The sequence below is a fragment of the Pongo abelii genome, chromosome 19 (assembly GCF_028885655.2).
Source record: "Pongo abelii isolate AG06213 chromosome 19, NHGRI_mPonAbe1-v2.0_pri, whole genome shotgun sequence".
Lineage (NCBI taxonomy): Eukaryota > Metazoa > Chordata > Mammalia > Primates > Hominidae > Pongo > Pongo abelii.
Genome location: NC_072004.2, coordinates 2110022 through 2124211, shown reverse-complemented (window position 1 = coordinate 2124211; position 14190 = coordinate 2110022). Strand labels below are relative to the sequence as shown.

At 45.3% G+C, this 14190-nt stretch overlaps 1 protein-coding gene, 1 long non-coding RNA gene and 1 pseudogene across 5 annotated transcripts in view; 1 reads left to right on the top strand and 2 right to left on the bottom strand.

Moving 5' to 3' along the window:
• SRR (serine racemase) overlaps positions 1-14190 on the bottom strand; it is a 21890-nt gene extending 7700 nt beyond the window's left edge. The window contains exons 1-2 of one of the 3 annotated variants that reach the window (XM_002826825.6): positions 14105-14190; positions 1791-1962 (exon numbers count right to left, since the gene is read on the bottom strand). In XM_002826825.6, coding sequence (XP_002826871.2) covers positions 1791-1958 — 168 coding nt within the window. In that variant the 5' untranslated portion in view covers positions 1959-1962; positions 14105-14190. Of the gene's footprint in view, positions 1-1790; positions 1963-10540; positions 10678-14104 lie in introns of those variants that run through there. The other 2 variants (XM_024234817.3, XM_063718380.1) reach the window with 2 other exon arrangements.
• On the top strand, positions 1958-9798 carry LOC134760511 (uncharacterized). Of its 2 annotated transcripts, none has more exons than XR_010138054.1 (2): positions 1958-3169; positions 5596-9798. It is a non-coding gene; the product is annotated as an uncharacterized LOC134760511 (long non-coding RNA). The 2 variants fall into 2 exon arrangements; XR_010138053.1 differs by having other exon boundaries at positions 1958-3173.
• On the bottom strand, positions 8737-14176 carry LOC103892753 (heterogeneous nuclear ribonucleoprotein A1-like; annotated as a pseudogene).

The following is a 14190-nucleotide window of genomic DNA, read 5'->3' as shown; positions in this document are numbered from 1 at the left end:
GGCACCTGCCACCATGCCTGGCTAAATATATATATATATATTTTTTAGACCTAGTCTCGCTCTGTTACATCCCGGGCTGGAGTGCAGTGGCGCGATCTGGCCTCACTGCAAGCTCCACCTCCGGCGTTCACGTCATTCTCCTGCCTCAGCTTCTCAAGTAGCCGGGACTACAGGTGCCCGCCACCACGCCCGGCTAATTTTTTTGTATTTTTAGTAGAGACGGGGTTTCCCCGTGTTAGCCAGGATGGTCTCGATCTCTTGACCTGTTATCCGCCCGCCTGAGCCTCCCAAAGTGCTGGGATTACAAGCGTGAGCCACCGCGCCCGGCCTTTTTTTTTTTTTTCCGAGATGGAGTCTTGCTCTATCACCCACGCTGGAGTGCAACGGAGTGATCTCGACTCACCGCAACCACTGCCTTCTGGGTTCAAGCGATTCTCCTGCCTCAGCCTCCAAAGCAGCTGGGATTACAGGTGCCTGGCACCAAGTCCGGCTCATTTTGTATTTTTAGTAGAAAGTGTTTCACCAAGGCTGGGTGCGGTGGCTCACGCCAGTAATCCCAGCACTTTGGAAGGCTGAGGCGGGCGGATCACAAGGTCAGGAGATCAAGGCCATCGTGGCTAACACGGTGAAACCTTGTCTCTTCTAAAAATTAAAAAAAAAAAAAAAAAAATTAGCTGGGCTTGGTGGCGGGCGCCTGTAGTCCCAGCTAATAGGGTGGCGGAGGCAGGAGAATGGCGTGAACCCGGGAGGTGGAGCTTACAGTGAGCCGAGATCGTGCCACTGCACTCTAGCCTGGGGGACAGAGCGAGACTCCGTCTCAAAACAAAACAAAACAAAATTAAAAAAGCGTTTCATCATGTTGGTCAGGCTGGTGTCGAACTCCTGACCTCAGGGGATCCACCTGCCTCAGCCTCCCAAAGTGCTGGGATTACAAGTGTGAACCACCGTGCCTGTCATATATTTGTATTTTTTGTAGACAGAATTTTGCCGTGTGGCCCAGGCTTAGATCTTTTATATTAATAATGTATCCATGTGTAGCAAGTTGATACAGTGAATGCTTAAACTTGGGTCATATACAGAGTGATAACACTTTCCAATTTGCCTGCAACAGTTCAGGTGTCTCAGTTTAGATACTTCAGGTTGCTTCTTTCAGTCCCAAACATGTCCTAGTTTGGAAAATAAATTATGTCTTAGTTTGGACAGTAAGCGATGGTATATATAATAAAGTCATGCTTTGCTTAAGGATGGGGATATGTTTTGAGAAATGCATGATCTGGCATGCATCATAGAGTGTACTTATACAATTACTCCTAGGCTGCAAACCCTGTATAGCATGTTACTGTACTGAATACTGTAAGCAGCTATAACACAATGACAAGTATTTCTGTGTCTAAACACAGAAATCATACAGTAAATGTGTGGTATTATAACCTTATGGGACCAAGGACCACCATCATATAGGTGGTCTGTCATTGACTGAAACGTTATGTGGCACATGACTGTATTTTATGTATATATTATATATACATATACATATATATAAAAATTACTCGGATAAGTTATATATATTGTCCTAATTATAAGGACTTATGACTGTGTAAAAGTTGCTTATCAACACTATGATGCTAGGTAAAACAAGGACTTAAAAGGAAAATTTCTGTAACCTTTTTTCCAACTGTATAAAGGCATTAATTTACTTCTGCCTATCTCATTGGGTGGTCAGGAGAATCAAATTGATATGTGAAAGGGTTTGAAAACATACATGATATGCTGAGAAAAAGGATTGTTACCTTAAAAGATCCTGTTTTCTGGAACAGTTCACATTTGAAGAAAAGATTGCGCCCTGTTAGTTGATTCAAAATGGAGCTTGTTAGCACTGGTGTGAGATGGATAGAATCTCGAATGTTGATATGAGCTTTTTCAACATCAGCAAAGGAGATGCAATACTGAGCACACATGGTTCTGAAACCCAGGAATAAGAAAGGGGTCAAAGCAAAGTCCGAGACAATATGTTTATTGAAGAGATTTTGAAAATACATAACAGAATAGACCTGGGGCCTGTGGTGTCACGTGGAAATTCTCCATTATTGGAGTGCCAGAATTTCTCTAAAAGAGATTTGACTTGAAAGCTGATCAAAGTTTTTCTGGTGAAGCTTTGAGGGAAGGAACTGATGGTGATTACAGAAGGCTAAAGCCCACTCCCCACCCAACCACCCATCTCTTGGCACTGTTGGCACTGCCACTGGTCTCCATCTTCTTTTTTTTTTGAGACAGAATCTCGCTCTATAGCCCAGGCTGGAGTGCAGTGGCACAATCTCAGCTCACTGCAACCTCTGCCTCCTGGGTCAAGCAATTCTCCTGCCTTAGCCTCCCGAGTAGCTGGGATTACAGGAATGTGCCATCCTGCCCAGCTAATTTTTGTATTTTTAGTAGACATGGGGTTTCACCATGTTGGCCAGGCAGGTCTTGAACTTCTGACCTCGTGATCCGCCTGCCTCAGCCTCCTAAAGTGCTGGGATTACAGGCGTAAGCCACCGCGCCCAGCTCCACCTTTCTTTCTTTTCTTTTTTTTTTTTGAGACGGAGTCTCGCTGTCGCCCAGGCTGGAGTGCAGTGGCGTGATCTCGGCTCACTGCAGGCTCCACCCCGCGGGGTTCATGCCATTCTCCTGCCTCAGCCTCCCGAGGAGCTGGGACTACAGGCGCCCGCTACCTCGCCCGGCTAATTTTTTGTATTTTTAGTAGAGACGAGGTTTCACCGTGTTAGCCAAGATGGTCTCGATCTCCTGACCTCGTGATCCACCCGCCTCGGCCTACCAAAGTGCTAGGATTACAGGCGTGAGCCACCGTGCCTGGCCGTCCACCTTTCTTTTAATCATCGTTGTGAAGCTACTTGAATGAATTGAATTCAATTTTTATATTATTTTTAATTTATAAATTTAAATTTTTAATTTTTAATAAAAATTTAACAAATTATTTGATAAAGAAAAAAATAGCTAGACTTTTCCATTTAAATAACTATGTTCATTTTCTTTATTTCCCTCTGCATTTTCTGTTTTTTGAGATGGAGTTTCGCTTTTGTAGTCCAGGCTGGAGTGCACTGGTGCAATCCTGACTCACCACAACCTCCACGTCCCAGGTTCAAGCGATTCTCCTGCTTCAGCCTCCCAAGTAGGTGAGATTACAGGCATGCACCACCATGCCCAGCTAATTTCTTTTTTTTTTTTCTAAGACAGTCTCGCTATGTAACCCAGGCTGGAGTGCAGTGGCACAATATCGGCTCACTGCAAGCTCCGCCTCCCGGGTTCACGCCATTCTCCTGCCTCAGCCTCCTGAATAGCTGGGACTACAGGCGCCTGCCACCATGCCTAGTTAATTTTTTGTATTTTTAGTGAAGACGGGGTTTCACTGTGTTAGTCAGGATGGGCTCAATCTCCTGACCTCGTGATCCGCCCGCCTTGGCCTCCCAAAGTGCTGGGATTACAGGCGTGAGCCACCAAACCGAGCCAATTTTGTATTTGTAATAGAGACGGGGTTTCTCCATGTTGTGCAGGCTGGTCTCGAACTCCTGACCTCAGGTGATCCGCCCGCCTCAGACTCCCAAAGTGCTGGGATTATAGGTGTGAGTCACTGCGCCCGGCTCCTTCTGCATTCTCAATATACATTATGTAACAGTTAAAGCAAACATTTTGTTTACTCCTACATTTGACCCAGTTTCTTTACAATTTTCATAATTTTCAATAACTACATTAAGCTTCCACCTTCCACTGTGTCTATTGTACCAGTTAAATATGAAGTTTCTCTATTTTTCCTTATTACAAAAGAATCTATCTTCATTAGAAAACTGAGTTAATCTGAAAATACAGAGATACAAAAAGAACATGAAAATAGGAACTAAACCTTCCTACCTAAAGACAGTTGCTATCCAGTGGTTTAGCTTTCCAGGCCCAACTACATATGCAGACAAAACTGTTTGGTAGGTTTGGTAACTTCTTTTTTTGTCAGACAATATTATGAATACCAATGAATCTCATCGGTGAGTACATGTATCCACATTTTTTTTTTTTTTTTGAGATGGAGTTTCACTCTGTCACCCAGGCTGGAGTGCAGTGGCATGACTGTGGCTCACTGCAACCTCCGCCTCCCGGGTTCAAGCAATTCTCCTGCCTCAACCTCCCAAGTTGCTGGGATTGCAGGCGCCCACCACCACACCCAGCTAATTTTTATATTTTTAGTAGAGGCGGGGTTTCACCACGTTGGCCAGGCTGGTCTTGGACTCCTGATCTCAGGTGATCCACCCGCCTCAGCCTCCCAAAGTGCTGGTATTACAGGCGTGAGCCACCACACCCAGCCCATTTATCCAACTTTTTTTTTTTTGAGACAGAGTCTTGCTCTGTCGCCAGGCTGGAGTGCAGTGGCGCCATCTCAGCTCACTGCAACCTCTGCCTCCCAGGTTCAAGCGATTCTCCTGCCTTAGCCTCCCTAGTAGCTAGGATGACAGGCGCCTGCCACCACACCCAGCTAATTTTTTGTATTTTTAGTGGAGACAGGGTTTCACTATGTTGGCCAGGCTAGTGTCGAACTCCTGACCTCAGGCAATCCACCCGGCTCAGCCTCCCAAAGTGCTGGGATTACAGGCGTGAGCCACCGTGCCCGGCTTTATCCAACTTTTAAAATGACTTAATAGTACTTCTTTTACAAAAATACAATAATTTAGCTGAGGGCAGTGACACATGCTGGTAGTCCCAGCTACTTGGGAGGCTAAGGCGGGAGGCTTGCTTGAGCCTGGGAGTGTGTTATTATCACGTCTATGAATAGCCACTGTACTGTGGCCTGGGCAATGTAAGCAAGACGCTGTCTCTTGAAAAAGAAAAAATAATAATTTTAAGTTTACATAGCTCAAATGAACATTTGGATTTCCTTTTGTTGTTGGCTGTAAGAATGATGTAATGAATAGCCTTGTTGCAAGATTTTTGTGTACCTCCGTCAGTCCTTAGGGTAGATTTCACCAAATGGTATTTTGTATCAAAATGCATACATATTTCTAAGACATCTGATACCCACTGCCAAACTGATCTCCAGAAGGGTCCTATATTACATCAATTTGTATTCCCAACAACAGGTTTGATGGAATGATGCCTATTTTCCTTCATCCGTCCTATATCATTTTTATGTCAATTTAATTATGTCTAGTAGTTGTTGTTTGAGACGGAGTCTCGCTCTGTTGCCCAGGCTGGAGTGCAGTGGTGGGATCTTGGCTCACTGCAACCTCCACCTCCCGGGTTCAAGTGGTTCTCCTGCCTCAGCCTCCCAAGTAGCTGGGACTACTGGTGCGTGCCACCACGCCCAGCTAATTTTTTGTATTTTTAGTAGAGACAGGGTTTCACTGTGTTAGCCAGGATGGTCTCGATCTCCTGACTTTGTGATCCACCCGCCTCAGCCTCCCAAAGTGCTGAGATTACAGGTGTGAGCCACTGTGCCCAGCAATGTCTAGTAGTTTTAATTTACATTAATTACTAGTGATCGAACATTTTTTTGTGTATCTTGGCCGCTTGTTCTTTTCTCAGTGTTTTTTTTGTTTGTTTTTTTTTTTTTAGATAAGGTCTCACTCTGTTGTCCAGGCTGGTGTACAGTGGCTCAGTTATGGCTCCCTGCAGCTTCAAACTCTTGAGCTCAAGTGATCTTCCCGTCTCAGCCTGCCAAGTACCTGGGACTATGACTGTGCACCACCATACCCGGCTAATTTTTTAAATTTTTCTTTCAGTAGAGAGGAAGTCTTGCTGTGTTGCCCAGGCTGGTCTCAAACCCCTGAGCTCAAGAGATCCTTCTGCCTTGGCCTTCCAAAGTGCTGGGATTACAGGCATGAGGCACCACACTCAGCCTTCTTAACACACCATTTACTGACAGAATCCTTTTCCTCTGAAATGCTCTATTTATCAAAAATTAAATTTCTATGAATGGTCGGGGCTGTTGTATTTTGTTCCATTGGCCAGACTGCCAATGTCTTTTCCTATTATATACTGTATTAATGAATTTTCCCTTGATTACTCTTTCTAAAATTCATTGGCTTTTCTCACGTATCAATTCTTCCAGGTAAACTAGAATTCCTTTATCAAAGTTGCCAGAAATTCCATTGTAAAGATGTATAAATGAATTGGAGGCATTATTTATTTACTGAGACGGCGTCTCTTGTCGTCCAGGCTGGAGTGCACTGGCATGATCTCAGCTCACTGCAACCTCTGCCTCCCAGGCTCAAGCAATCCTCTCACCTCAGCCTCCTGAGTAGCTGGGACCACAGGTGCATTGTGCCACCATGCCTGGCTAATTTCTGTATTTTTTTAGAGACAAGGTTTTGCCATGTTGCCCAGGCTGGTCCTGACCTTCTGAGCTCAAGTGATCCACCCACCTTGGCCTCCCAAAGTGCTGGGATTACAGGCGTGAGCCACCATGACAGATTTTTTAACCATATTAAAAATTGTTTAATATGATTAAAAAATCAGTATTTTTAAATGTCAATTATGCCCCCTCGGCTGGGCACAGTAGCAGGAGGATTGCTTAAACCCAGGAGTTCAAGGCTGCAGTGAGTAATGATTGTACCACTGCAAGAGCAAGACCCTGTCTCTTAAAAACAAAAAAACAAGAGAACAAAAAATAGTTGGCTGGGTGTGGTGGCTCTTGCCTGTAATCCCAGCACTTCTGGAGGCCAAAGTGAGTGAATCACTTGAGGTCAGGAGTTCAGGAGTTCGAGACCAGACTGACTAACATGGTAAAATCCCGTCTCCATTAAAAAAACAAAAATTGGCTGGGCATAGTGGGTCACGCCTGTAATCCCAGCACTTTGGGAGGCTGAGGTGCGAAGATCACAAGGTCAGGAGATCGAGACCATCCTGGCTAACATGGTGAAACCCCGTTTCTACTAAAAATGTAAAAAATTAGCCGGGCATGGTGGCGGGCGCCTGTACTCCCAGCTACTGGGGAGGCTGAGGCAGGAGAATGGCATGAACCTGAGAGGCGGAGTTTGCAGTGAGCCGAGATTGTGCCACTGCACTCCAGCCTGGGCGACAGAGCGAGACTCTGTCTCAAAAAAAAAAAAAAAAAAAAAAAAAAATTAGCCAGGAGTGGTGGCATGCGCCTGTAGTCCTAGCTACTAGGGAGGCTGAGGCAGAAAAATCGCTTGAACCTGGAAGGCAAAGGTTGCAGTGAGCCGAGATCGTTCCACTGCACTCCAGCCTGAGCGACAGAATGAGACTCTGTCTCAAAACAACAACAACAACAACAACAACAAATCCCAAAAAACCATGCCAGGCCTGAAGACTCAATATTTTTATGAATAAATGTCAATTATGCCCCCTTAGCAGGGTGCAGTGGCTCATACCTGTAATCCCAACACTTTAGGTGGGTGGACTGCTTGAGCTCAGGAGTTTAAGACCAGCCTGGGCAACATGTTGAAATCCTATCTCTACCAAAAACACAAAAATTAGCCGTGCAGGTGGCAGGCGCCTGTAGTGGTAATTCTACAGTAAACAGTATGGTGCTTCCTCAAAAAACTGAACATAGAATCATCCTATGATCTACCAATTCCATTCCTACATGTAGACCCTGTCTCTCAACAACAACAAAACCCAGAATACAAAAAACCCACTATCAAAAATAAGATATATTTTGGAGGTTGTAAACAGTTAGTCCTCTTAGTTGCGAGTGATAGGACCTCAATTTAAACTACCTTAGGAAGCACAAGGTGGAGGTGTTGAGATTCACTAGCTCATGGAATCCATGAAGAACTGAACAAACCGTGGTACGGGGAGGAATATGGAGCTTCAGGAACTACTGGAACCAGAGATTTGAGAGCTTCCCAGACTCTTAGTCTCTCACCTCTGCTGCTTTCTGCATGTCGGCTTCTTTTTCACTGCAGGCGAGTTGGTTCCATATGGAACTGACACGTGGCTGCTGACAGCTCGTATGTTTTACATTTTATGGCTTCCACACTGGGGGGAATTTTCTTTCTCAGTTTCAGTTAAAAAAATTCTGGGTAAGGACTCTGGCCCATCTTGGCCCAGGACCAGCGGCCAGGGTATGAGGTCACTGAAGATAACAGTGTACAATAGTCGGAAGTATTTACATAAACATGAAAAAGGAACAGAATGAGATCTGTAACACAGTATCAATTAGGTACATTTAAAACACATACATACATAAAACAACATTACATATTATTCAAAGATACATGTATATTCAAAGACATATCAAACACATTAGAGTGACTACCTAAGCAGGGAGGAAAGGAACATTAGTGGGAACTGGAATGAAGAGAAAAGATAAAATGAGAAAGGCCTTGTTAATGACAGTGTGAATAAATGAGTATGACTAGCTCAATTCTCTGCACCTGAGGGGAAAATAGCAAAATAAAGGAGTGATGGAGGAAAGCAAACAAAGAAAAGAAAAAGTACTTTTGAGTGGGAGTAAGGGGCATTTTCCAAGTGAAAATAAAGGGGAGAATGCTGGGGAGATGATTCCATACATGTTCATTATAGGAACAGAAGAGATATATCCTGATAGTGGATTGAATGGGGGAGAGAGGTGTGAAGAATAAATCCTGGGCCAGGCATGGTGGCTCACACCTGTAATCCCAACACTTTGGAAGGCCAAGGTGGGAAGATTGCCAGAGGCAAGGAGTCTGAGACCAGCCTGGGCAACACAGGGAAACCCTGCCTCTACAAATTATTATTATTATTATTTTGAGATGGAGTTTCGATCTTGTCGCCCAGGCTGGAGTGCAATGTCACAATCTCGGCTCACTGCAACCTCCACCTCCCGGATTCAAGTGATTCTCCTGCCTCAGCCTCCCAAGTAGCTGGGATTACAGGCATGTACCACCACACCTAGCTCATGTTTTGTATTTAGTAGGGACGGGGTTTCACTATGTTGGTCAGGCTGGTCTCGAACTCCTGACCTCAGATGATCCACCCGCCTCAGCCTCCCAAAGTGCTGGGGTTACAGGTATGAGCCACCATACCCGGCCAATATTTTTATTTTTTTGAGATAGAGTCTCACTCTGTCGCCAGGCTGGAGTGCAGTGGTGCGATCTTGGCTCACCGCAACCTCTGCCTCTTGGGTTCAAGTGATTCTCCTACCTCAGCCTCCCAAGTAGCTGGGATTACAGGAGCGTGCCACCACGCCGAGCTAATTGGCCAGGATAGTCTCGATCTCTTGACCTTGTGATCTGCCCGCCTCAGCCTCCCAAAGTACTAGGATTACAGGTGTGAGCCACCGCGCCCAGCCAAAAATTTTTCTTTAGAAAGAGTAATTCCTGGGTTTTGACTCAAATGGTGGTACAATTTGTTGAGATTTAAAACAGGAGAAGAAATAAGTATTTGACGGGAAAATCAGATTTGATTAGCTAAGTTTGAATTGTTTATGAAACATCCAAGAGGATGTCCCTTTTTGAAAAATTATTTTTTGCCAGAAATGTGTATATATTAGTGTCTGTTTTATTTCTGAAGAATGAGCTTTTCAATTTATTTAAAGTACAGCTCTTTTTCCCTTATTTCTGATTTTGTTTACTCTGCCATTTTCCTTTAATTGTTTTCTATATTTGTTGAATGCGTAGCTTACTAATTTTCACTTTAAAAAAAAACATATAAGGTTACTTATATGATTTTTCCTCTGAGAAGTGCTTTAATATCATGGATTCCATTATGCAATATTTTCATTATCATAATTTCTAAATAATCCAAGATTTTAGTCTTGTTTTCTTTTTTGACCCATGAATTATTTAAAATTGGTGGTTTTTTTTGTTGTTTGTTTTTTTAAAAAAGACATTTATTCAGTGTCACGATCAGACTATTACATTTAGCAATCAACAGCTTGGGTGCAAAAAAAAAAATCTACATTAAAACCCTTTGTTGGAATGCTTTACACTTTCCACAAAACAGAAACTAAAATAACCTGTTATACAACTAGTCACAAATACAGTCTTCGAGTTTTTTGCCCATACACATGAGTATTTGTCTAAAACATGTCTTCTTTGTAGTAGCTAGGCCCTGCCACCACTGTGCTTGGCTTAGTCCACAAATCTGTTGTAACCTGTAGCTTCCCTGTCACTTTGCTGGCTCTCCTCTCATGCTAAGCTCTGTTTCCTATTTAAAATCTTCTGCCACTACCATAGCTACTGCTGCTACTGGAACCGCCATAGCCACCTTGGTTTCGTGGTTTGGCAAAGTATTGGCCTGCACCACCATAGGGGCCAGAGCTTCTGCCTCCAAAGTTTCCTCCCTTCATGGGTCCAAAAACTGAAGACTAATTGTAATTGCCAAAATCATTGTAGCTTTCACCACCTCCAAAATTGCTTCCATCATTACGAAATCCATTATAGCCATCCCCACTGCCACGATATCCACCACCACCACAGCTGCCACCAAAGCCACCATGACCACTGAAATTTCCTTCATGACCAAAGTTGTCATTCCCACCGAAACCACCTCCACGACCACCACCAAAGTTTCCAGAAGTACTTTGACCTCTTTGGCTGGATGAAGCACTCACCATCTCTTGCTTTGACAGGCCTTTCCTAACTTCACAGTTGTGGCCATTCACAGTATGGTATTTCTGAATGACAGTCTTATCCACGGAGTCATGGTCATCAAAGGTTACAAAGGTAAAGCCCCTTTTCTTGCCACTGCCTTGGTCAGTCATGATTTCAATCACTTCAATTTTTCCATACTGTTCAAAATAATTTCTTAGGTGATATTCTTCAGTGTCTTCTTTAATGCCACCAACAAATATCTTTTCCACAGTTAAGTGGGCATCTGGTCTTTGAGAATCTTCTCTTGAGACAGCTCTCTTTAGTTCCACAGCTCTTCCATCCACCTTGTGTGGCCTTGCATTCGTGGCTGCATCCACCTCCTCCACAGTGGCATATGTGGCAAATCCAAAGCCCCTGGCGTGCTTGGTGTTTGGATCTCTCATTACCACACAGTCCGCGAGCATTCCCCATTGCTCAGAATGGCTCCTCAGGCTCTCATCGGTTGTTTCAAAGCTCAGCCCTCCAATGAAGAGCTTCCTCAGCTGTACGAGCTCTTTAGGAGACTCTGACTTAGACTTGGCGGTGTCCATGGGTGGTAAGTGTTTTGTTTTTGAGACAGTCTCTATCTGTCACCCAGGCTGGAGTGCAGTGGCGTGATCTCAGCTCACTGCAGCCTCTACCTCCTGGGTTCAAGTGATTCTCCTGCCTCAGTCTCCCAAGTAGCTGGGATTACAGGTGCCCGCCACCATGCCCAGCTAGTTTTTATATTTTTAGTAGAGACGGGGTTTCGCCACGTTGGCCAGGCTGGTCTCGAACTCCTGACCTCAAGGGATCTGCCCACCTTGGCCTCCCAAAGTGCTGGGATTACAGGCATGAGCCACCGGGCCTGGCCTAAAATTGTTGTTTTTAAAAAAAATTCCAAATGGTTAGAATCTTTTGCTTAATTTGTGGCTATTCATTTCTAGTTTTATTACTTTGTGCTAAGTAAATACGACCTGTACAATTTTTTTTTTCTTTTTTTTTTGAGACGGACTCTCACTCTGTCGCCCAGGCTGGAGTGCAGTGGAGCAATCTTGTATCACTGCAACCTCCACCTCCCAGGTTCAAGCAGCTCTCCCGCCTCAGCGTCCCAAGTAGCTGGGACTACAGGCACCCGCCACCACACCCAGCTAATTTTTTTGTATTTTAGTAGAGATGGGGTTTCATCTCGTTGCCCAGGCTGGTCACGAACTCCTGAGCTCAGGCAGTCCGCCCACCTCGGCATCCCAAAGTGCTGGGATTACAGGCGTGAGCCACCGCGCCTGGCCAACCTGTACAATGTTTACTTTTAGAAACTGAATTCAAGGCTGGGCGCGGTGGCTCACGTCTGTAATCCCAGCACTTTAGGGGGCTGAGGCGGGTGGATCACCTGAGGTCAGGAGTTCGAGACCAGCCTGGTCAACATGGTGAAACCCCCATCTCTACTAAAAATACAAAAAATTAGCTGGGCATGGTGGTGGGTGCCTGTAATACCAGCTACTCAGGAGGCTGAGGCAAGAGAATCGCTTGAAACCAGGAGGCAGTTTGCAGTGAGCCAAGATTGTGCCACTGCACTCCAGCCTGGACAACAAGAGTGAAACTCTGTCTCAAAAAAAAAAAATGAAAAACAAAAAAACTCAGCAGCTTTCCTTGTGATACAGACTTAAATATGGTTGTCTTTCTTGTCATTTCTTTTTACCTGGTATTTCATGAATCCTTTAAATCTGAGAATTCAAAAATTTCCACCAACTTAGTAAATTTTCTTCTACTATTTGATTATTGCTCTTCTGCAGTCAGCCCTATTATCCCCTTCTGGAACTCGTATTTAATTATTAATTTTTTGTACCCCTTCTCCATGTCTCCCATCTTTGTCTCTCAGTTTTTATCTATTACCTTTTCCTTCTGAGTTCTGGTAAATTTTCTTGAACTGGTTTAACTTTTGGCATATCTAATCTGCAGTTCACTGACACTGTTGCATTAAATTGGCAGTGCCATTTGTCCTAAGAAAGTTTTCTTGTTTTCCATTATTTTTCCAGCTGAAAAAAAAAATCATGCAATGGCCTCTCAAATTTCAATGTGAAAACAGATTATTTTTTAACACTTCTTCCTATTTCTCTCAAATCTGGTGGCAAAGGCTGTCTTCTGCTCTGACCACTCAAATGGTTCCTCTTCTGAACTGTTGGATCTTTTCACCCATCATCTACTGACTTTCTTCTTATGCTTAACCTTCTGGTGACAAAGTGTCATGTAAAAGGAACTGAAGGAGTTCTGTCAGAGGTTGTGGCAATCCTTTGGGCTCAGACTAAGGAATAATTGGTAACTATTCTGTGATGGGTGTGGTGTAAAGGCCTGTGGGGCTGTGGAGGAGCAACAGGTGGAGGCAGGCGGCCTTGGGGAAGGGAGCTTCACCTCTGCACAATTCTCCAAAACAGATTCAAGTACCAGTCTTCTGGTACAGTTAAATTTTAAAGATGGGAAATTAAAAAGTCAACCTGAGATCCAGAGCAGTAATTTTTTTCAAGAATCCATAGTGACACAGAAATTCCCAAATTGACTTTTTTTTTTTTTGAGGCGGAGTCTCGCTCTGTTGGAGACTCCGGGGCTGGAGTGCAGTGGCGCGATCTCGGCTCACTGCAGTCTCCGCCTCCCGGGTTCAAGCGATCCGGCCTTCTCAGCCTTCCGAGTCCCCGGGATTACAGGTCCCAAATCGATTTATATGCCTCCTGATGTACTTCCTTCCACACGATTCCAACTATATCGTATCTAGTTTTTAAAAGTCAGGCGGTGGCCGGGCGCGGAGGCTCACGCCTGTAATCCCAGAACTTTGGGAGGCCGACGCGGGTGGATCACCTGAGGTCAGGAGTTCGAGACCAGCCTAGTGAAACCCCGTCTCTACAAAAAATACAAAAATTAGCCGGGCTTGGTGGCGTGCACCTGTAATCCCAGCTACTAGGGAGACTGAGGCAGGAGAATCGCTTGAATTCAGGAGGCGGAGGTTGCAGTGAGCCGAGACCGCGCCACTGCAATCCAGCCTGGGCGACAGAGCGAGACTCCGTCTTAAAAAAAAAGAGGGTTTGGGGATGTGGCTTGCTGTAATGAAAAAGGCTCTGATAGGTATTTATCCACGGTGTCACCCTGGGCAATTTACTTCCGTTCTCTGGGATTCATTTCCCTAATCTTAGAAATGGGAATGGTAGAGAGGCTGAGGCGGGAGAATCGCTTGAACCCGGGAGGCGGAGCTTGCAGTGAGCCCAGATCGCGCCACTGCACTCCAGCCCGGGAGTCTCCAACAGAGCGAGACTCCGCCTCAAAAAAAAAAAAAAAAAAAGGGAATAGTAATAACTACTCTTAGCAGATCTTCAAGGGCCCCAAGTAATGGCCCGCGGCGCTAGGCCGGGCCTGTGGCGGGAGAGCCTGGCCTAAGGTGTCCAGAGGAGCCCAGGCTGAGGGGTGTCTCTGTCAACCCGAGTCCCAGACTAGCAGTGTCCTCGGTGTCCACGACAACAGCAACGGCAGCCACCGCCGCAAACGCCCGCCTGGCCTGGCACGGCCCGGCCTCGCCTCACCTCAGCTCACCGGCGCCGCGCCTCCAGCTCCAGCCTCCTCGCGCCTCCCCGGCCGCACCTCTGCGCACGCGCAGCGCCCGCCCGCC